At 35.0% G+C, this 21,324-nt stretch overlaps 5 protein-coding genes and 1 long non-coding RNA gene across 9 annotated transcripts; 2 read left to right on the forward strand and 4 right to left on the reverse strand.

Annotated features, from left to right (window-relative positions):
• Nucleotides 1–248: 248 nt before the first annotated feature.
• LOC123012484 (cell division control protein 42 homolog) lies at nucleotides 249–4,957 on the reverse strand. Its single transcript, XM_044410441.1, has 3 exons — nucleotides 4,476–4,957; nucleotides 3,544–3,602; nucleotides 249–1,140 (listed from the first exon to the last, which is right to left on the reverse strand). The coding sequence occupies exons 1-3, from the start codon at nucleotides 4,714–4,716 to the stop codon at nucleotides 751–753; spliced, it is 690 nt and encodes a 229-aa protein (XP_044266376.1). The 5' UTR covers nucleotides 4,717–4,957; the 3' UTR covers nucleotides 249–750.
• A 312-nt stretch (nucleotides 4,958–5,269) lies between these two features.
• On the forward strand, nucleotides 5,270–6,458 carry LOC123010101 (vesicle transport protein SEC20). Its single transcript, XM_044406790.1, has 3 exons — nucleotides 5,270–5,729; nucleotides 5,784–5,956; nucleotides 6,008–6,458. The coding sequence occupies exons 1-3, from the start codon at nucleotides 5,649–5,651 to the stop codon at nucleotides 6,426–6,428; spliced, it is 675 nt and encodes a 224-aa protein (XP_044262725.1). The 5' UTR covers nucleotides 5,270–5,648; the 3' UTR covers nucleotides 6,429–6,458.
• A 462-nt stretch (nucleotides 6,459–6,920) lies between these two features.
• Nucleotides 6,921–12,237, reverse strand: LOC123010082 (phosphoinositide 3-kinase regulatory subunit 4). Of its 2 annotated transcripts, none has more exons than XM_044406765.1 (11): nucleotides 12,072–12,237; nucleotides 11,423–12,025; nucleotides 10,833–11,376; nucleotides 10,204–10,782; nucleotides 9,644–9,912; nucleotides 9,416–9,596; nucleotides 9,160–9,374; nucleotides 8,882–9,108; nucleotides 8,761–8,836; nucleotides 7,896–8,249; nucleotides 6,921–7,848 (listed from the first exon to the last, which is right to left on the reverse strand). In XM_044406765.1, the coding sequence occupies exons 1-11, from the start codon at nucleotides 12,161–12,163 to the stop codon at nucleotides 7,002–7,004; spliced, it is 3,987 nt and encodes a 1,328-aa protein (XP_044262700.1). In that variant the 5' UTR covers nucleotides 12,164–12,237; the 3' UTR covers nucleotides 6,921–7,001. The 2 variants fall into 2 exon arrangements, with proteins under 2 accessions (XP_044262700.1, XP_044262695.1); XM_044406760.1 differs by having other exon boundaries at nucleotides 8,882–9,111.
• Nucleotides 12,238–12,471: 234 nt separating this feature from the next.
• On the forward strand, nucleotides 12,472–14,674 carry LOC123010095 (GATOR complex protein NPRL3). Its single transcript, XM_044406778.1, has 6 exons — nucleotides 12,472–12,997; nucleotides 13,046–13,370; nucleotides 13,419–13,593; nucleotides 13,643–14,151; nucleotides 14,205–14,307; nucleotides 14,358–14,674. The coding sequence occupies exons 1-6, from the start codon at nucleotides 12,592–12,594 to the stop codon at nucleotides 14,565–14,567; spliced, it is 1,728 nt and encodes a 575-aa protein (XP_044262713.1). The 5' UTR covers nucleotides 12,472–12,591; the 3' UTR covers nucleotides 14,568–14,674.
• LOC123010106 lies at nucleotides 14,673–15,227 on the reverse strand. Its single transcript, XR_006413080.1, has 2 exons — nucleotides 14,933–15,227; nucleotides 14,673–14,879 (listed from the first exon to the last, which is right to left on the reverse strand). It is a non-coding gene; the product is annotated as an uncharacterized LOC123010106 (long non-coding RNA).
• Nucleotides 15,228–16,199: 972 nt separating this feature from the next.
• LOC123015587 lies at nucleotides 16,200–21,231 on the reverse strand. Of its 3 annotated transcripts, XM_044415389.1 has the most exons (6): nucleotides 21,024–21,231; nucleotides 20,894–20,977; nucleotides 16,980–17,407; nucleotides 16,713–16,931; nucleotides 16,531–16,661; nucleotides 16,200–16,475 (listed from the first exon to the last, which is right to left on the reverse strand). In XM_044415389.1, the coding sequence occupies exons 1-6, from the start codon at nucleotides 21,189–21,191 to the stop codon at nucleotides 16,252–16,254; spliced, it is 1,254 nt and encodes a 417-aa protein (XP_044271324.1). In that variant the 5' UTR covers nucleotides 21,192–21,231; the 3' UTR covers nucleotides 16,200–16,251. The 3 variants fall into 3 exon arrangements, with proteins under 3 accessions (XP_044271324.1, XP_044271322.1, XP_044271323.1); XM_044415387.1 differs by lacking the exons at nucleotides 16,200–16,475; nucleotides 16,531–16,661; nucleotides 16,713–16,931 and having other exon boundaries at nucleotides 17,285–20,353; nucleotides 20,633–20,977; nucleotides 21,024–21,089; XM_044415388.1 differs by lacking the exons at nucleotides 16,200–16,475; nucleotides 16,531–16,661; nucleotides 16,713–16,931 and having other exon boundaries at nucleotides 17,285–20,356; nucleotides 20,633–20,977; nucleotides 21,024–21,089.
• Nucleotides 21,232–21,324: the final 93 nt, after the last annotated feature.

A 21,324-nucleotide genomic window follows, 5' to 3' on the forward strand; every position in this document is an offset into this window, starting at 1 on the left:
CTGAGTTCAGTCAAAACACTGTTAAAAATCAACTTTCTAAAGTAATAAAAAGCGGAAAGTATATTATTAAAGGCTTTAATGTAATTACCAGCTATTATAGTGTCTGATAACGTAAACTTAATGAATCGTAAAAATAAAATGATTTAAAAATTTGCTGCACTCAGAAAGTGGAAAAATGTCGGCCAGATTTAGTAACTGGCCCCACTTTCCCTGCATCTCATGGGTGGCATTAAAGAAAGAAGTAAATGTTTAAAATCCAAATAACTGTTTAATAAATATAATCTTAAAATTTAAATTTTCTCGTTTGGAAGAATAATAACACCATTAATTATTACACCATGAATAAGCCTAAAACAAGTAACCATATACAATACGGTTGGATAAAAACCAATTATCACATTTTTACATACGTTTTAAGAGTATTAATATGAGCAGTAAAATTGTATAATATTAAAACCTAACGAATCTAAAGAGATCTAATTACACTTAACTTATGATGTAAATAAAAATGAGGGGACAAACACCCAAATGTAATGTATTTACACATCATGACAAAGAATAAATTTGTCAATTATTGCGTCGACGATTAACAAAAATATTATCACAACGCGATGAAAGAACATATTTCCATAAAATTTAGATCAGTCGTTAAATAATACTATCAAGAGAGAATTCTGACAAAATTGTATATCAGACAGATATGTCTAATCCCGAATTCACAACCTATCAAGGAACGGAATGGTTTCTTCTTCAAAAACAACACAATTTTCGCCACGGCTTCCTTTTCTTATTCTTCCTCAATGCCAACATAATGGCTTGATCAAAAGCTTCTTTCAAATGTTGGCACGTTTTCGCCGAAGTCTCAACATAGGGCGCATTGAGACGTTCGGCTAATTGTCTGGCTTCGGACGGACGCACTGGACGTTGTCTGCGTTGTCTTAATCCCTGAATAATTTCAGTGTTACTTTGAAGATCACTCTGGGTGCCCACAAGCACCACCGCGGCATCGTGGTATCTCGCAAGCTCGTCGGCCCACCGAGTGCAGGCTGAGAGGAACGACGCGGGTTTCACCACAGAAAAGCATAACATGAAAACGTCAGTTCCAGGGTAACAGAGGTTGCGGAGAGGATTGAAATCGTCCTGGAAAAAAATCATTCTACTGAATAAAAGATCGAACTCTGTTCGAGGCTTAATACCGGTTGGACACACTCACAACTCAAATTACTAACTCGGGTTTCTTCTTACACTTTCTTATCTTTTTTTTTTATTAAACCCTGCGCGCCATATGCTAGTGTTGAAATTATTATTTTTGTTATTTTATTATTACGCATACACAGCAGGTGAAAAAAAGCGTTTAAAAAACTAAATGTGCGAAACAAATGTAATGATTTTTCAAGATCAAAACTTTTGGATTATTGTTTCCTCTTAATTTATTTGTTCCTTTTTATTTACTGGCAACCTACTACGAAAATTTGTTTCGACAAAGACTATAATAATAATAATAATAATCATTAATTGCAAGTCAACTATACAGGGTGAATAAAAAGTATAGAACCAAACGTGTTTTGGTATATTTTTTTAAAAAACTAAATGATGAATGATAAAGTATGTACTATAAAAATGTGACGTTAATTTTTCAAATTTTTTTTTTTGAATTCGAGTACAAAATTTTTATTGTTTATACTATAAAACTTTTTTTTGCAAAGACTATGGTTTAAGGATTACAACTACAGTTGGTTGCAATAAAAACGGAAAATTGAATTTTCTTTAGAATGAAACGGGTTTTGCCCTTGTCAATTTAGTTGCCAATGTGTCATCTGTCGCATTCAAATGCAAATTAAGATAATCAATTAGTTTAGTACTTACGTAAAAACCGAATGAGTAGTGAGTTCTACAGATTAACTGTCAGTTCTAACTTAACCTTTTAGAATTAAGCCATGTTCAAACTATGGAAAAATATAAAAATCTGACATTTTTATGCTTTGACATTTTCCGATTTTTTTGCAACCAAGTGTACCACATTAAAAAAAATTTCAGTGAGTTGCCATTTTGATAAAAAAATCGCATAATTTCATTCTCAAAACACCATCACATGTTTTACAGCACTTAATTTTTTATTAATTATTATTTTCTGAAGGCAAATGATTTAAAAAAAAAAACTTGGTTCTAGTCGATAAAAAATCATAGTAGGCTATCATTAAAAAATGCAGAACCTAACAACGAAATTTAAAATTCCAAAAGTTTTTTTTGGCACATTATTTTTTTTATGAAAGCGATAATCAAAAAACGCTGGATTCACCCTGAGAGATTTTTCTAGAACTGAAAATTATTTGCTTTTCAACCATTTCGTCACAATATTTTGTATTATCAGACGCAGTTTACAAATATTTTATGTGAAAAATTATCTCATCAAAGTTCACCATTTTCTTATTATATTTACAAATTTTTTACAATATTTTTTTTCTAATCTTATCTCTCGGTTTTGGGAATTTCTATAAAAAAAATGAATTTTATTCCCAGAGATGCTCTCATTAGAAAGAGATTATTAATTCCAAGAAGAGCTCTAGAAATCACTTATAGATTTTATTTAATTATTTTCCATGTTTTTATTCCTACATTTGTCATGTGAATTGGTAATAATCATATTAATATTCATCATCTTTATAATTGTTATAATTTGAAAAGTAAATTTATATGTAAAATTATACGAAAAACTGAAAACTGTCGTGACCACCCGTGTTTTCCTTAATTTATTGTTGAAAATTAAATCTATTATGAATGTTTTTGAATATATTAACAGGAAATTCAACTCAAAATTATTGTTAAAAGACGTACTACTCTAATTAAATGAAATAAAATAAGCTTAGACTATTTACTGCAAAACAAATAGTAATAAGGATTCAGCTTTTTTCTTCAAACATTTCCCAAACATCGTAAATCTAATATAGTATTCTACCCGTTTTCAAAAAAATAAATTAAAAACTACCAGTGGTTGTATGTATTTGCAATGAATTTGATAATACTTTGAGTAAATAACATGTGTAAACACTGTAAACGCATAAAAAATCTTCAAATTTATTATTTAATTTTTGTTTGAGAAACATAATCGCACTATCTTTTTTGCAATCAGTATGCTGTATGATTTTAGGTAATATTTTTTTTAATGATGGAGTTAATATGTCTTTAACTAAATATAAGAAAAATAACAAACAGCGTCGTAAAATTGTAAAAATTTGCGCAATATTATTGTTATTTGATAGCAGTTTGGAAAAAAATCGTGTTTGGAAAAACTGCTATCACGGAGTAATAACTAATAATATTTCTCAGGGAACTAAAATCTATTTCAGTGTGGCGTGAGTAATAAAACTCTTGGCTGAATCACTGCAGTTGAACTAAGTTAACAAATGTTTTTTTCTTCCTTAAATTATAATTAGACAATCAGGTTCTCTTGTGATCAAACGATTACGTTACGGATCACAAAAAATAACGGTGGTACAAAGGCCAAACCGAACCAAAAGGTAAAAAAACGAAAGAACCATTTACCTCACCAGCTGTATCGCATAGCTCTAATCTGATTGGCTTCCCGTCCACCTGAACCTCAACTGAAACAAACAAAAGAAACGTCAGGTTGTTAAAACATCACCAAAATAAAGCCGTCACGCCAGGTTGTCGGTTAAATTTTGTCTTTTTGTTACGGTTAACGAAAAATTATGAAATGGGACCGGAAAAAATTACTCATTGATTAATATCGGTACTGATAACTCGAATTAATATTTACTAATAAATCAATCTATGTGTGGCTGAGTGACTGGATTTTATTATAGTCTTGAGGAACAAACTCAGGTAGATGGCAACAGCTGCCAGGTTGGAGATCCAACAAAGAAATTTGAAACTTTTCTTGACTATCATTCAACATCCTTTCAACGAAGTTTGATTGAATCTAGTGGAAGTTTCAAGGCTACTTTGCCGATTCAAAATTAAAATAATTTTGACTTGACCTCAGTCTGACTCCTCGAACTAAAAGGCATAATAAACGCGAGAAATTGTTCATCAACTCTTTATCATCGGGCTAATTTAGTTCATAAGTCAACAAGGTTAAACACCTCGACCTTATCCCATCTCTCCGTCAAATTATGATGAATTAAATTCGGGAAAACGCAGTTGCAAGTGTTGATAATTATATAAATTAAACACGAAGCTATTTTTTATAAAAAGTCTCAATTAATAAGGCAAGGTCGCGAGTGAATAGCCTTCTTCCGAACTTTAAAATTCTGGAATGGAAACATACATATGGATTTTGAATACCATATCAAATAGTTTTTAATTGGTCATAAAGGTCGTTACAGTAAAAAACTGAATTTTCTCCCATATTCAGGTACTTTTCAGGTAACAAGGTTAAATCCTTAACACCGACCTTTCAACAGGTAAACCAGGTAAAGAAAAAAACTACAATTGGAATTATTTTCCCAACTTACCGTTGTAATTATCGTAGGCCGTTGGAACATACTGGTTGGGAAAAGTATCATTACTGTACGATACTGCTAAGGCTGTTTTTCCGACCTCTTTGTCTCCGACAATAACACATTTAATTGTATTGTTTTTCTCTTTTTTAACTTTTGATTTTTTGCTTGCATTATTGTAAAATATCACAGGCGTTTGATGAGTCAACAAGGGCTGTTTCGTGTAGTGCAAATTGGGGTTGTATTGAGGAGTCATTGCAATGTTTTCGGAAAAAACAGATTGGTACTTTCCAGAAGTCCGATTATCATAGCAGATATGATATGTCAGCGGTGGATAAATTAATTAATTCGAGTCTTTTTTCACAATTCACTACACTTTTTTACAATCACTATGAATTCTTAAGTTGATTTTGGACGGTTATGGTAACACTACAACACTTGTCACTATCATCTGCTGCTACAGAACAAGTCGTAAGTCGTCTGCTGGTCTGCTGTTGTCTGACTCATCATCGACAGATTTTATCAAACGATACAATACACAGCCAGCGGTATTCAAACAAAATTTCTCAAAGAATGACAAAGAAACCACTTCTGAATTTGTTTCTAGAATTTTTTTGGACAAAAAAAGCAATAATTCTTTGTAATTTTATATTAAACCTTAACAGAAAGTCTTAAATAATTAGAAAAATAGCAAAAATTGCATTTCTAGTGGTAAAAATGAGAAAAGTTTGATAACCGCTGAAATTGTATCGCGTATCGAATTGCTGACCACCGTGACATCTACAGTCTAATAACATAATTATGAGAAGATAAAAATAAAACCTGTGATAAGTGATAAGTTTCTGGTTTCTCATTATTATTGTTTAAAGAGAATAATAAATAATAATCCATCTGGTGATTTAAAAATGGTTAAGCTTATCTTTGTTGGAGTTTCGTCAGAAAAACAAATAAGAACCTTGGACTTATCATCACGTTTTTTGGATTAAAAAAACGTAAGGGCTTATTACAAGTGACAACTTAAGATTAATTGAAATAATTTAGTATCAAATTGAAACCTTCAAATTTTAATTTTTGAAAACGTCTTTATTGGCGGTTTTTTTTGGTTCAAAAACAGAAAACCCTGCGGAGGAGTAGGTTACTAGATTTACATTCCATTAGATTAGTCGGGTGTTAAATTTGCTAAAAACGATGGATTCATCCGATTACGTGTTAGAAACGCTAAGAAAAGACATAACTGAGCATAATTTACAAATCAGGGCCATAATCCAGGTGTGTATTATTCCTAAATAGTACTTAATTTTTGACACGTCTGTGTTGTCCTAGGACATTAACGCATGCGTCGGTCCATTGGCAGAATTGCAAGGTTTGAATAGCGCGGGACGTTCAAAAATTTCCGCTTTGCGGAAATTCATCGACAAATTCGGGGACATAGCGAAAGAACGTAAAAATTCAACGTTTTTGAAAGATGTTGTTTCATATCGTGAACAATTAGCTAGGTGATTTGGGGTGTGTTGTGTGTTAAAGTTTAATTTGAGTAAATTTTGTAGTACAATGGAAGCGTTTAAAAAAGCCAATATTAATGCGATGTTGGCTATAGAAAAGGGGGCCCAAGAAGAGTTATTAAAACCGAAAACTGAAGAAATGGTACTGCGTCAAAGACAAAAACGGGATAAAGAAAATTTGGTTAAAATGAGCTCAAATGTAACAGAACAATTATTATCAATCAGTAGGCAATTAGCTGATACGACGAAAAGGAGTGCGGATACTCTGGACGCGTTAGTTACTTCCTCTGATACTGTAATCGGGTCACAGGAAGAACTCAAAATAACGTCAAGTACAATTAGCCAATCGGGAAAATTGCTGGCGAAGTATGGGCGAAGGGAATTCACTGATAAAATATTGATGTTTTTTGCGTTCGTGTTCTTTGTAGCTTGTGTCTTTTATATTGTTCAAAAAAGATTATTTTAAATAAAAAAATACTTCACTGTCTTTCTCCTATTACGTTTAGTTTCTTTGTTTTGTGACTAATTGCGCGCTTCTTCTTATTTGAAATGCAAGGCCTCTTCTTCACTGACCTTAACACTGAGTTTTTACTGAGAATATCAAGATAAATGATGACGCGTTCCTATGTTATAAATAGTTGGCGAACGAATTTTATCAATTAGAAACCAACAAGATGAAGTTGAAGTTTGTGGTCCTAGCATTGTTGGTGTTTTTGGCACTGTTCGTGACCGCTGATTCGTCACCATCGCCGTTTTTGAGACTCTTTGGTTTCGAGGATTATCACCAACAACGACGGCCGAGAAACTACGGACGACAATACGGATCTGAGGGCGGCAATCGAAGATACAAAGCGATTTGTCGAGTTCACGCCGTGGATGCTCAAGCCTTCCCTGGACGAGTCGGAAATCCGGTTTGCCCGTATTAAAATTTTGATTTGTCTCAGTGGCCTCCACGAAAGAAGTAAATATAGATATAGTTTATTATAACAATAATAATGTATACATTTAAATAAAATCATCTGATGCATTCAAAACAGTCTTATTTCCATACTTTAATGATTCCGTCTCGCGACGACGATACCATGAAACACTGGGACGCTTTACATAACGTAATATCAGTAATACAGTCTCTGTGTCCGGCTGGGGGTTGCTCCGGCCCTCCCCTAGGTCCCTCCTCACAACTTTCCTTACTTCTGTCATTTTCGGGATTTTCATAAATCACGTGAAACCCATCAATTAGTCGACTCTCATATGTTATGTTGCTCCCAATGTGATCATTAGCAGCGGGTGCAATAATATGAGACTTTTCCGGCGACTCCAAATTCCAAAATCTAAGTCTCTGATCCGTGCCACCCGACAAAACAAACGGATTCCGATCGATACATCCCGCTAACAAGGCACACACACTATTCGAGGGGCCTTGTGACTGCGACAATGGTGGGGCCGAACTACCCCAAAGAATTTTCTCCAAAGATTTCGTCTCCAAGTTCCACATGAGAATTTTATTGTTTCCGTGGACGCTTGAGATGACCCATGATGGTTCAGTTGGGTGACTTATCACTTTTTTGATTTTTTCAGTCCCGGGTTGTTCAAAGGAATTTATCGGGAGTTGAAATCGCAAGTCCCAAGCTTTGTAATGGCCGATACTTGTGCCCAAAGTCAGGAGACTCTGATGCGAGTCAACACAAAAACTAGTAATAAATCCCTTTTCTAAACTATTTTCTAGTTTCCATGCAATCCCCGGTGCCCTCAAATCCCAACCTACGATAGACCCGTATAAAGTCGCGTAAACCAAGACACTCTGAAATCCCGAATCCAAACACTGGACGTCCACCACGAATCCCTCCTCATCTAAATTCAACTGACGCGTTTGGATCATATTCATCCTAAAATCAATCAAATAGTGTTTGTTCAATATTATTTTGAAACCCACTTATTTCCGGACGGATCAATTCGTAAAATATTTATAGCCCCATCCAAAGAAGCCGCTCCGAGACTCTGCCCCCCGTCACAAACAGACATACTGGTGACCCCCGCACCAGATGGCGTTTTGTGATGTTGCTTCGATCTGTTTGCGATGTTTTTCCCTTCCATCTTGGCGCAATCCCAAAGCCGGACATAACCATCGGCAGAACAACTTGCGAATAAAGGTTTATCCGGGATTGTGCACAGGCGATTGACCGTTCCTCGATGCTCGTGGAGGTGAGCCACCAAAACGCCGCGCGAATGCCACTCGGGGGGTGGCAATTGGGGCTGCCATGCGGTTTGCTCGGCCCAATCTTTGCCCCTAAAATGAATTTTTTCACTTAAAAATTAAATTGGCAACACTGAAAAGTGTGGAGGTAGAGAGAGAAGAAAATTAACAAGTCTCATACCGTGCGATCAAAAAAAAAATAACACATTGGCTGGGAATCTGGACTGGAAATTTTCCACACAACTGAAAGTGAAAATGACCATTCATCGTTTTCGTCTTGTACAGCATTTTTGGTATAAGTTGCAACAATAAAAATTTTCTGCTCTAAAGTCAACATTATTTCACTCAAAATTAATAAAACGCAAACTTGTCAAAGTTTCCGCTGACATTTGATGGCAAAATCAGGCTTGCAATCTAAAAGACTTTCATCACCGCGTACTCTAATTTATTTTATTTTTTGATTGCATGGTACATTCTGTCTCATTGTTGCCAACTTAAGTTTAAAGTCACAGCCCACTTTGTCGTAATTCAAGTAAATGCGTGGTATTTAAAACTTTTTTGTTCTCTTAAATAATAAGTAAATTATTTTTGATGGTATGTTTACCTTAAAGCCTCCAAATAGTGTTCCTGCTGCTTAATTTTCAGTTTATTCAACTCCAAATAACAACTCGACCTGCGATCTGAGTAAACCATAAATTATTTTATTGATTTAAGAAAATGCTTACATTGTATGTAGGAGCGTTCGTGGAGACTGATATTCGACGAAGGATCCGTACTGATAAAAGGCGTGTGGGGGTCAGGGGGCGGCGACGAGGGTCTCGAAGACGTCGACCTGGATGACATCCCACCCGAATTAGTACTTTCCGAATGTCTCGTCACTAAATCAGAGCTGTAGTTCCAATCGGAATTTACATTTGTGTCAATTGACCCTGATGTGTTCGTCCTGTGTAACCTTCTAAATAATTTATTTGATTAATAAGACAACTAAGTTTTGTAAAAATACCTATCAGCGATAAAGTCACCCTTCTGTGATTCCCCCAAATAAAATACGTGACTTTTTATTTGACCGTTGCTACTAACAAGCTCGATTTTGCCGTCCCCTTGATTCAGTTTTGTTGCCATTCTGTGTTTGTTGATTTTTTTCAAATGGTGTTCCATTTTGAGGAAATAATCTTCCATTGTTTCGGTCAAACCGTTGGCTTCTAAACGTCTAAAAAGCTAAACGGACAAATAAAAATTTAGACTATATTTAATTTTACGTTTTTAATGGACGATGTGTACCACTCCAAACTAGTGACACGACCAATATTCGCTGCATCTCGTGCAAATTTTCGGTCTTTCAACATCCTGAGCAAATTATCCAAATCCGGATAAGTGACCACACTGTCGTAAATATTCCTCGGAATCGGATTATCCAAGGAGTCGAGTAACAATTCCGGCCTAGAATCACTCTCAAGTCAAAATTCCCCAAAAATTTTCACACTTACTTATCAATTTGGATCAAAGGATATTTCATGTAGATACTCAAATTTGGTATAATTTTGCATTGAACATCCAAAATCGATAACGATTTTGTCGTCGTTGTTATAAACCCAACCACGGCATGGCGTATCCACAAATTCGGGTGAACCAAAAAACACGCACATTCCGACACCATCTCACACAGCGCTGACTTTGTCAACAACCCCAACTCGGTCAATGCTGACATTGCATTTATACTTTTGGTAGTGACAAACTCACACGGATCGGTTAAACCCTTCAACAAACAATAATTTCGAGAAAAGCCTTCGAACAATTTAGCCAATTCAAAATGATTAAGACAAAACTAATTCCGCGTTTTTTTATTATTTCAAAAAATAGCAAATACTTCAAAAAGAAAAAGTAAGATTTTACAAACAAATTAATTTAACGAGCAGTTTAAATAAACTCATTTAGACAAAACTAATTCCGCGTTTTTTTATTATTTCAAAAAATAGCAAATACTTCAAAAAGAAAAAGTAAGATTTTACAAACAAATTAATTTAATGAGCAGTTTAAATAAACTCACTTGTAACAAAAGGGGGGTCAAAATCCCCGAGCAATGCCACCCTATATACGCCGCCACCCCCACAATGCAATCGAAAAACGACCCCCGCAACTGCTTGTCATCCTTGTCGTTCAAAAACGTGATCATGTGCGACAAGAGAACATCGTTGGCCTTTTGTTTCCCGAAAAAGACACACAATTTAGTGATCCCATTCTCGATCAAAGTTTGTTTAACCAGAGCTTGAGAGTCGGTTAGAAGAATACTGACGGTTTGCTCGACCATCTCGTGCAATGCTTGCAATTCCAATTCGTAGTTGAAAGTGTGGTTGTATTTTTGTTTGATGTTGTTGTCGTACCAGTCATTTTGCATTTGGTCTAAATACCGTAATGCAATTTCAGCCAACGTTGCGATGTTTTTAGCATAGGCTGCTCTAACGCAGATGTTGGGGTCCACAGCCAGGGGGGCTAAACCGGGCAAAACGTACTCAGGGAAAATATTAGAGTCCGACTTTGGCAGCTGTTGCACCAATTCGAGGCATTTAGTTATGGTATTAATTGCGGCTATTTTGACCCGTGATGAGTTATCCCGAGCCAAATACATCTAAAAAAATAAATAAGTTAATTGATCGAATTTTTTTTAAATTGACTTACAATGTAGGGTAAAATACGGTCAAGGATAGTTTCACCATTTGCATGATTTGATAACTCTAATAAAATCTCAAGACTGCATAATTTCGAGCTGCAGTCGTGTAAACCCCGAATACACGAAGTCACCAAGGAAATAATAATGACCAAACCCTCACTTTCACCCTTCTCAAGTGTTTCGTTATCATCTTCATTAGAATGTTTGATGGGTCCTAGAAATTTAAAAATGTTTGCGATGTCACTCTTAAGTCTCAAAATTTTCTCGTCGGGTGACAGAATCGGAGTAGCAGAAAAAATCAGCATGTAACTCTGTAAAAACGTGAAGAAATATTCGGGGAATAGTTTCCCTCGCTCTTTTGCAAGATAATCTTCCGCTGATAAGCGTTTACTTGGGTCGATTTCAATCATACTTGAAATTAGTGACTTCAATGAGGGATTATTTAAATTATTCAAGTGTTTCTCAGGGGAGTATTTGTTTGATCTGTACGCTAGTAACTGTGAGTACTCAAACGGGACGTGTAACTCATTCCATAACTCCAATAAAGCACATCTGGGGTTTTAATTTAGTAAAAATTTAAATGTTTAAATGTTTTTACCCTGTGGAGAATATATCCATCGCTGGGGTCAATTCTCCACGTTCGCAAGTGGTTTCGGGGATCAAGGCGCTGTTTTCATTGTTTGTGGTTTTGCTGAACCTTTCAGGGGCTATGTAACACGTGCGTCGTCGCGACGTGTCAAAAAAATACGAATAATCGGCCGGATTATCCTCTGGGACAAAAGTCGGCTTAAATGACGCAAAATCGACCAATAAAACCCAATTCCACGACGTGACTGTGATATTTTCTAGTTTAATATCGCCGTGGCAGACCCCAACTTTATGGCATTGATGAAGTGCGTACAATATTTGGAAAGTAATCCAACGTTTCTCAATGTTGGTCAAAAACGGACGAGTACTAATCCTATCATATAAACTGTACTTAACGTACTCTCGGACTAAAATGCCGGCTTTTTCTGTTAAAATAATTTTCTGGAATGGGATACAATTCACTGCGCTTGACAGACGTTTTCGGATTTCGTCCAAATGGTCTTTGTATGTTGATAAAGGAAGAGTAGGGTCATGAATTGCGAAAACTTTCACGACTACTAGGCCTTCCTGGGATTCAGCTCGGGCTACTTTGAAAAAACGGGTACTTCCCAGACTGGAACCAGGCGTGTGAGCGAGGTTTGGGAAAGATGGGGGCTCACCTTAGGTCAAATTTCAAGTCAGGGTGGTCTGTTAAGTAGCGCTCGACGGGAAGAATCTGCAAGGGGGCAATTCCTATCAGTTGGTTACCCATTTTTCACGAAAAATGGTGCGATTATCACCAAAATTATTGTTAGATGAACAACATTTTGTATCACTTCTGTCATTCATTGACTTTTGTTTTGACATTTGATCTCGAAAAATGCAATCGCCCAATTCTCACAATATTTATATTTTTTACTTATTAATAAAAAATTGGAATCAATTGGACACATATTGTCCTAATTAATCAAAATTGTAGATTACTTTATTTTAATTATGTTATCAAGGCGCAGAATTCATAAATGAGTTGACAACACTGAATTGGGCGACTATTATTTTGGCATCAGCTGTTAGCTGTTATTTGCAACATAACCTCAGAAATGTTTATTATTTGTTTCGTGTTTAAAATGTGAAAACTCGCCCGTTTATTAAAATTCTACTTAACACTCCAGTGATTTTGTTGTTTTGGTGCTAGTTAGTATGGAGGTGAACCCATTGAGTGTGATTTTGGTAAAGTCGGACAGTAAAGGGGACCGCCTCTTATTTCGTTACCCCTTTCGTTTCTTGGAGAAAAACGAGCCGGCAAACACCAAACGGCGAAATCCTTACACTTTACCAAACCTCGAAGATTTACTACAGTCACCAACTCAACCCACTTCAAACATAAATAAAGGCCATTTAACCGGTTTCACTGATGAAGTCCTATCGTCCTTATTTGCTGTGAAATCAGAACTGTGCAATAAAAAATTTGAGTTGAAAGTCAACGATGTGCGTTTTGTGGGTCACCCCACATTGCTACATTTGAGAAATAAACAACAGGACGCTTCCGGTTTAATGTTGATTAATGTGGTTTTTGCTTTACAAGCCCTTGCTAGTCATTCAGTTGGTAAAAGGACATTTCCCATATATGTTTTGTACTATTTTAAACTTTTAGTAACTTGTTATCACGATTTGAGTAAAAGAGTCGGCATTGCGTTGCGTTATGAAGAAAAACGCTGTGGTTACGTGAGCGAACAAACCCAAACTATGACCACAGCACACGATGATGGGTATACTGGTATCTCAGAATCGGCATTTGAGACAATTTTAAATAAGTGCACGTTGGCGAAAAATATTAAAAAGTTGTATGAAGATTTGTGCAGCACTGGACTGGTCAATATCCAAATTAACAAATGGATAACTTTGAGTTTTTGCTTGCCTCAGAAGGTGCACCAATGGCACTTAAGAGGGAAATTTGTTGAACCTAAAGACATAGACAGGTAGGGCGAGACTTAAGAGGGTTAAAACTTTACACTCCACTATTATAGATGTTTAAAGGCGTTGCGCCCTTACCACAGTCTGTTATTACTTCACCCTATACAGCAAATGGCTGATTTCACCGGATTGGATGGCTCTCCATCACTAGAAAGAATGTTAAAGCAGTATTCTCCAATTAAAAATTTGCAGACTTTAGCTGCCGACGCCGATTTAACTCTCAATCATGTAAACACCGATCCAAATCGTGCCATTTTTTAAATTAAAGTCATTTTAGGTTTTTGAACTCACGGCCCATTTAGTCTATTGGGCTAAAGCCACGGTTATATTCCCCATCTGCCTGACTAATAAATATGTGATAGCACCCGATGCCCCCATCCATTTGAATTCGCCCTTGATAGATAAATTCTCCGAGGCGTTTCCCACAGCGAATTTAATTCGTGTGATAAGTGATTTTGCGTTGCCGACCTCTTTGGGGCAAAAATGTAACCCTTTGTGTCATCCGGCGCAACAGTCGCATTTGGTGCAAACTATAATTTGGATGTTGCAACATCATCTACTGTTGCAACTCCACACGTATATACAGTATATGCCAACAGATCATGGTTTATCAGTACCTAGGGATAAGGACGAACGGATAACTTCGCAAAGGAATATATTGTCGTCGAGTTCGTATCATCCGAGTACGTCTGAACATTCCCGAGCCGAGTCCGAAAGCGGTACGTCGACCGTGTCGGAAACACCCGAGCTTCGCAGCGAATCAGATTTGATCAGTCGGAGTATTAAGTTGTGTTGTGTTTTAATCTTTGATGATTTTTTTCATTTTTGTGTTATTCTAGTCTTGAAAATGTGAGTTTCACATCCGTTGAAGATGAAAAACAGGATTATCAGGAAGAGTTGCTTTTGGATTTTCCTGATGAGGAGAGAGGAAATATTTTTAAAGTAGGAATGTGACTGTTTTTTAACAAAAATTTTTAATGATTTTTACCTAGATTCCGGCAACTAATAATCCGGAAGATTTGCGATTGTTTGTTCGATTATGTCGTAAGGGTTACTTTCATGGAAACCACCACATTGAAGAAATAATGTATTTGGAGAATTTACGGCGAAGTCAGTTATTGCAACTGTTGGATAAGTTTAGGGATGTTTTGATCACTTATGAAACGGAGGATCCGGCTATAGCTATGTTTTCATACACATGAGCGTGTTAACTAAATGATTTGTTTTGTCTAATTATTTTATTAAAACTGTTAATCTTCATATTTTTGTAGTTAATTTTTTTACTATTTGATTAAAGAAATATCAAGTTTGTGGTCGTGAAATTTTTTCACTTATTTATTCAGCATATTTATTTATTTACAGAAGTGAAAAAGTTGTCTTTTTTTACTTTATGCGACATTTACATACTCCATTAACACAATAAGCGCCCAGAATACATTTTACAAATTTACATTTCATTATTTGTACTTCTGAACACCCGTCATTTATAGATCTTTTGAAATTGTTATAAAAATCTAAAATAAAAAGATTATGTGACTTTTTTTGTGTGTAATAAAATAATACCTACCTCTAAAATTTTCTTTTTGTTCCAGGGGATGTGAACCACAGCAGAAGATTACAGCTGAGGTAAGGAGTAGCGATAAACCTAACTTCATTTTTACTTGGTATTTATGTAATTAAACAATGCAGTATTTATATACCACATGTAACTAGTGTTATTCCTTTTAAATAGGAGGGGATTTACTAAGTTTATTACAGGTTAGGCACGTATTACGGAAAGGGGGTTCCCGTATCTCGTTTTATCAGTATGAATATTTTATGGTTAAGATAGTAATAATAAATTATCTAAATAATGATGTGAAGTTGTGAACTAAAAGCAAGTGTATTCTGTGTTGCCTACACAAGTTTTCTTTTATTGCCTTTATTACTTTCTATTCTCCTGATAAACAACTGGTCAAAATCGTAGTTTAAACTACAATTAGCGTGTTTTGCGAAACGCAAAGTAATAAATAAACAAACAAATTGAGGGGTTAGGTTAGATATACAGGCTGTCCTAGAGTTCCGTATTTCTTCGATTACTGTGACAGTAAAGAAGATAACGAAATGCGGTTTCTTTTGGACGAAGACATTCATTTTTTCTATGGTCCAAAAATATTTTCGTCATTATAGGTAATTTATATATAGGGTGACGCAACAAAGTTATATTTTTTTATGGAACACCGGTATATTATGCACTTATTTTAAAGAGTTTTTAATTCAAAAATATCCATATTAGATTTTATGGGTCTATCATGGACCGTTTATCATTTATGGGCAATTTTATGAAAAAAAAGTACCATTTTAAAAAAATCAAAACGGCTTTGCTAGAAAGAAAAAGTGAATAAAAACAATTGCAACCATTTTTACTGAGTCTGTTCCTAAATTATTATGGTTGAAATTCGATCAATCTTTTGCAATTACTGCAGAGTGTTGACATTTGCGAAATATCAAGTGACTTGATTTTTTCAAATGAAACACCTTGTATGTTATTACATTATCGTGTAGAGCTTAAAAAAACTAGGGTTTGGAGGTCTAAACTTTACCTGTTTTAATTTATACCCTTTAAATCTAGAAAATTACAATATTATGGTGTTTATTGAGATCACTGTAAACAAAAAATCTTAAGGGTGCCTTTATATGATTTTAAGAAAAAACAAAGAACGCTTATTGTTTGTAACACATAAGTATACAGGGTGATTCACGAGAAATAATGAGCCTGACCAAATTCTCGATGCAACCAACATTACATTTGTCGCAAAGCAACTTGCGAAAAGTAATGGTGGTTGCATCGAGAATTTAGTTAGGTTCATTATTCCTCGTGAATCACCTTGTATACTTATTTCTTCGTTATGCTTTATTTTTTTTATCAGAGTTTAACATTACCATTTCATTGTCACATTTACATTTTTTTTCACGAACGTTTCTATACTGCCATTCGGCTGCACCCCATCCTTTCATACCATTGATTTCAAAAGTGCACAGTCTTTCAACTACTTTACTCTCCCAATCTTTACTAATGTAAAAATGCGGAGAATGTAAAACGTTGACTTGCATTAAATATCGTTTTTTTCCTAAAACGATGCCTTAGTAAGTAACATGAGAAATAGTGAAAAAAATGTGTAGCACCTGCTTCAAAACTGAACGCATAATCTTCCGGTGGATCTCCACCTTCACCATGTTGGTATAATTCCAAATCGCAGGATCTTACTGGATGTATTTTGTCTTCTTTAGCTGAATAAACATATCCTATAGTTAATCTAGAAAATATTAAAAAAGCTCAAAGATTATTTAAGTAAATCTTAATTTACCTAGAAAAGGAAATTGGTAAACAAATCTTCCCAACATTGAATCTGTCGCCATTTTCGGCGGTAACAAAATGTAGTCCATATCTATGAAAATTCCTCCATTCTCTTTGCAAACCAAAACTATGATCTCTCACGGCGTTAATATTAATTTTGAATGAGCGGCCATTGATAATCGCTACTCCTTTAATATCACCGTGTTGCTCATAATGAGTTTGGTGGTTCCTACAATTTATATATTATTCTACAAAAAATAAAGTATAAAATGAATACGCTTTCAAATTTTCAAAATATTCTCGACTGAACTTCTCATAAGCCATCGACTTGGCCATTGCCCACGGATCCATATCACTGTCAAAGTTAAAATAAGGCAAAGTAGAGCTCCACTCGGCTTCTATTTTCACATCAACAAACTCTTTGCGATTTTCAAATCGTTTCATTTTGCCTTCGTACGATATTTTCCATTTTCGCATCGGCTCTTGTGGCGATATTTTAAGACCTTCAGCTTCATATTCCCCGATTTCTTCAGTTTGGTAAAGCGCAGTTCCAGGCAGTTTTGGAGTCTCCAATAAACCGAGACCCGAATTTTTAATCAGCAAATAGAGAAAACCATCCACTAATTTTTTTTTACGTCGGGCTGTGCCAACAACCAAATAATCACCGTTTTTGTTAGCCCCATTGAAATATACAGCGTCAATAGCCTAGACTAATAATTAATTTTTGTAGGTAGGGTAAGAGTACCAATTGTGGCCACTTTAAGACATTTGTTGACTTCATGGTTTAGTCATTTTAATAATTTTTAATGAATTTTGAAATAGCTAGCGGAACGTGAAAGAATTTTTACCCGTTAATCAGAAGTAAGCATGTAAAAAAAAGACAGAACGCGTTTTAGTGTAGAAATTAATTATTTACTTGAAAAAGTCCAAAATCACCATTTGTGGCCACGTTAACACTAGTTGTGGCCATCACTTGTTCCTGTTGTGGCCATAGTCTTTACTCAAAAAAATGCTGGAGTAACATTATTAAAATAAAGTTTATTTATTATACTTAGTACGTAGTAGGTATTATTTATGTAGTATAGTAGTATAGTTAAGTAAGTTATAACAAAAATACAAAAATATAAAAAAAACAATCAAAATAAACATACAAAAAAAAACAAACTGAACAAACTCTATAATTACGTTTGATCACACAGACATGAGAACAAAAAACTTTTTAGCATATATAGATGAATATATAAAAAATTTAAAAATCAAATTCTCTCATTTCGGGTACATCATATGCTCCTCGCATATTTATAGAAACGGGTTCTTTAATTTTTGAAATAACGTCATCAGCGTTATACCAAACTAAATCRTTTCTGTCAGGCCATTTCCAATGATCTCTGCCACTTTTGTGCATGGCGCAACAGTAAAATTGATCTCGTTCTTTATTCACCACTTTTGCGGGATAATAATTCTTGTCATACCTAACAATTACATAGCATCCAACTGAGATGATCTTTTCATCAACTTCATTGTTTTGTATTCTTTGGTTAGTGTCAGTCTTACTGTTTTCTAAATTTTCAGTCTTCTTGTATTCAACGTCACAGCTACCTTTTGATTCATTTTTGARCTTAGTTTGTTTGGTCTTTTTGGGTTTCTTTTTGTCATTTTCTTTCGCATCCATTAATTCAATCCATTTATCAGAAGTGATCACAGAAGGTAATTTTCTTTTAATCCTCTTAGTAGTCGTATTATCAATCGATTTATCTTTGTTTTCAGGCCATGTAATCACTTCATTTAAAACTTCACTTACGCTTTTTTTCTTCAACAGTTTCACGTTTTCGTGCCATTCCTTATCAGTACTATCAATTTCATTGTTGCAAGAAGTTATATTGTTTCTAATATCATTATGTGAACAGCTATCCATTTCAGTTTGTTCTGATACCACATTGACATTCACATCCACTTTTTTTTCTTCAGGTACAGTCAAATTGCTATCAAGTTTCAAGTTTCCGTTAATCAAATCAAGGTATTTGTCTTCTTGTGTATCACCTCCAAATTCTGTGTTGTCTAAATTTTCAGTTTCGTGACTGGACGGCGATAGTGACAGTGTAGAAAAACCAATTTGTTCTTCGCTTGATGTTAATACAATATTTTGTAGAATGTTAATCGCTGGTGTTGGATTTTCATGAAGTTCAGGAAAATCAAAAATTAATAAATCCGGATCATTTTCTAACTGGTTCATAGTCGCATCTTCTAAGTTGTCACTGTCATATTTTAAAGACCTCCATAAATCGAAAAGAGCTAGATACTTTTCTTGTCCATTCCAAGGTTGTTTCAATGAGTAGGTAGCATGGAATTGTTCAAGAATATGGGATTCAATTTTTTTCTCAACATTTGCTATGGTTTCACTGATGTTCATTTCTTGTTGGGTAATGTTATTTGTATTTAGAGATGTACTGCTACTAGTTTTTAATAGACATTTGCCGTAATCAACAGCATTTTCATCAAACGGAAATAAGCCACAGCGGCGAAATCCGGCAACAGCACTTTTCTGAAATTTTTCTTCCTTTAAAATAGCGTTTAATGCTGTTGGTATATCTTTTTTTTGAATAGATTTGCCTTCATGATCAAAACGCCATTTTCTTGTAAATTTTTTCCACGCTTGCTTGAGTGGAAAAAAGAAAGCAACATCTAAMGGTTGAAGGATATGCGTGGTGTTCGGAGGCAGACAAATAAGAATTATTTTGTTGTCACGGCACAAGTTGCTAAGATTGATAGAAAGATGTGATGAGTGCCCGTCTAAAAATACTACTATYGGCCTTGGCACCTCATTTGTATCCAAATATTTGACAAAAATATTTGCAAAATACTCAAAAAATTGTTTGCTTTGCATCCAACCTGTGTCTGAATGACCTACCGCCCAATGAGAKGGTGCTGAAGTGGCATATATTTTAGGTAGACGTTGAAACTTAAATATTGTTAACGGAGTAACAATTTGGCCTTCARCCGAAATTGTTATTAACGTAGTGACGTTATCTTTGTCTGAAGCACCAACGTCATATATTCCTTTTCCTTTCGGTCCTAGAACTAGTTCTCCTTTAGGAGACAAAAACATTGCAGTCTCATCCATGTTGAATATTCTATTTGGATGATTTAAAACTTCAACATCCTCGCCTAGAAGCATCCTTGTTTCTTCAAACCATTGTTTAATGTTATTTTCGGAAACAGAAGCTCTGGCTCTGTTTATGAATTCCGCCTTTTTCTGACTGATTTCAGGATGGCGCTTCATGAAACCTTCATACCATTTTCTACTTGGAGTATTGTTGACGAAATTAGTGTTTATATTACATTCTCCAACAATCTTCTGAACAGAGTAATACAAGCCTTCTCTGTTTATGGGAAACCCCCTTTTAGCTAGATCTAATATCCAGCGAACTATTTTTTCTTCAATTTCTTCTCCAAGAACACTGGAAGGACCAACTTTTCTACAATTATCTGAAGTTTTCCCGGACAGACGGTTCCTAACGGATGTTCTCGGGACTCCAAACTCTTTACAAGCAGTTGCTACAGCCATTCCTTTTTCCCTTATGGCTAGAAGCGCTTTCTCCATTGCTTCCACACTATACTTAAATAGCTGACGGTCTCCCTTTGTAGCCATTGCTGCTAGAAAAAATAGTTATTTATGTGAAACTATATATTCTTAAGCATGGCCACTACTAGTTTGCAGTTGATCTATTTGTGGCCATTAAAGTGGCCACAACTGGTACAACAACAAAATTCATAATCCATTTTGTGGCCACTCAATTAAATAATGATTTTAGGTTAGAAATGTAAAAAAAATGTTTAAAACATTAGATATTTGTTATTTTAGGTTTGAGAGAAATTAATTTCATATACGTTTGATATTTAGTTTTGCAATAAAATAATTTAGCAACATACCTGTACTCTTAAGGCGCTGGTTAAGAAACACGGACCGCACATAGCACTATACCTTAAACATTAAATTTCACAAATATAACGACGTACTCGGTAACCAATGAAAGGCATGGCTAATGAAAAGATATAGAAGTAGGGATTCATGTTAAAGTCTATTGGTTAGTTGTAGCGGGAAACTTGTTATTTTTATTTTAGTCGAGAACTGGCCAAAACTGGAGCTCTGGCCACAAAGGGTACTTCTACCCTAGTAGTAACGATACTAACCTTTGGATGCGCTGATAAGTTTTGGGGCCTGTCAAGTACATTTATTTCTTCTATTTCTTTACGTTTTTTAAATTTGTGCGCTAACTGGGGGAGAAGTTATTCAACTGTGTCAATTTTTTTTCTTACAAACCTTTTTCAACGACAAAACCGTAAACATAAAGATGAATTTGAACCAAAAGAATCCATTCGGTCTCTGGTATATGTTCAGTATAGCAGGAGGGTTTTTGTTTTTAATTATAAATGTGGCTATAAATAATAGTGATAGAAAAATTATACCAAATTCCATCAAAAAACCCATTTCTGCTTTTCTATTCAAGCAAACTCATTTAAACTCATCAACTTTGTGATAACTACTTACAGACTGTGATAACATAAATATCTATTATCTCATATGTGATAACAGAATTAGCAAGACTCAGGTGTGATTTTAA

Source organism: Tribolium madens, unplaced genomic scaffold (assembly GCF_015345945.1).
Source record: "Tribolium madens isolate multiple individuals breed KSU strain unplaced genomic scaffold, Tmad_KSU_1.1 Scaffold_19;HRSCAF=116;Tcas5.2_LG9, whole genome shotgun sequence".
Taxonomy (NCBI): Eukaryota; Metazoa; Arthropoda; class Insecta; order Coleoptera; family Tenebrionidae; genus Tribolium; species Tribolium madens.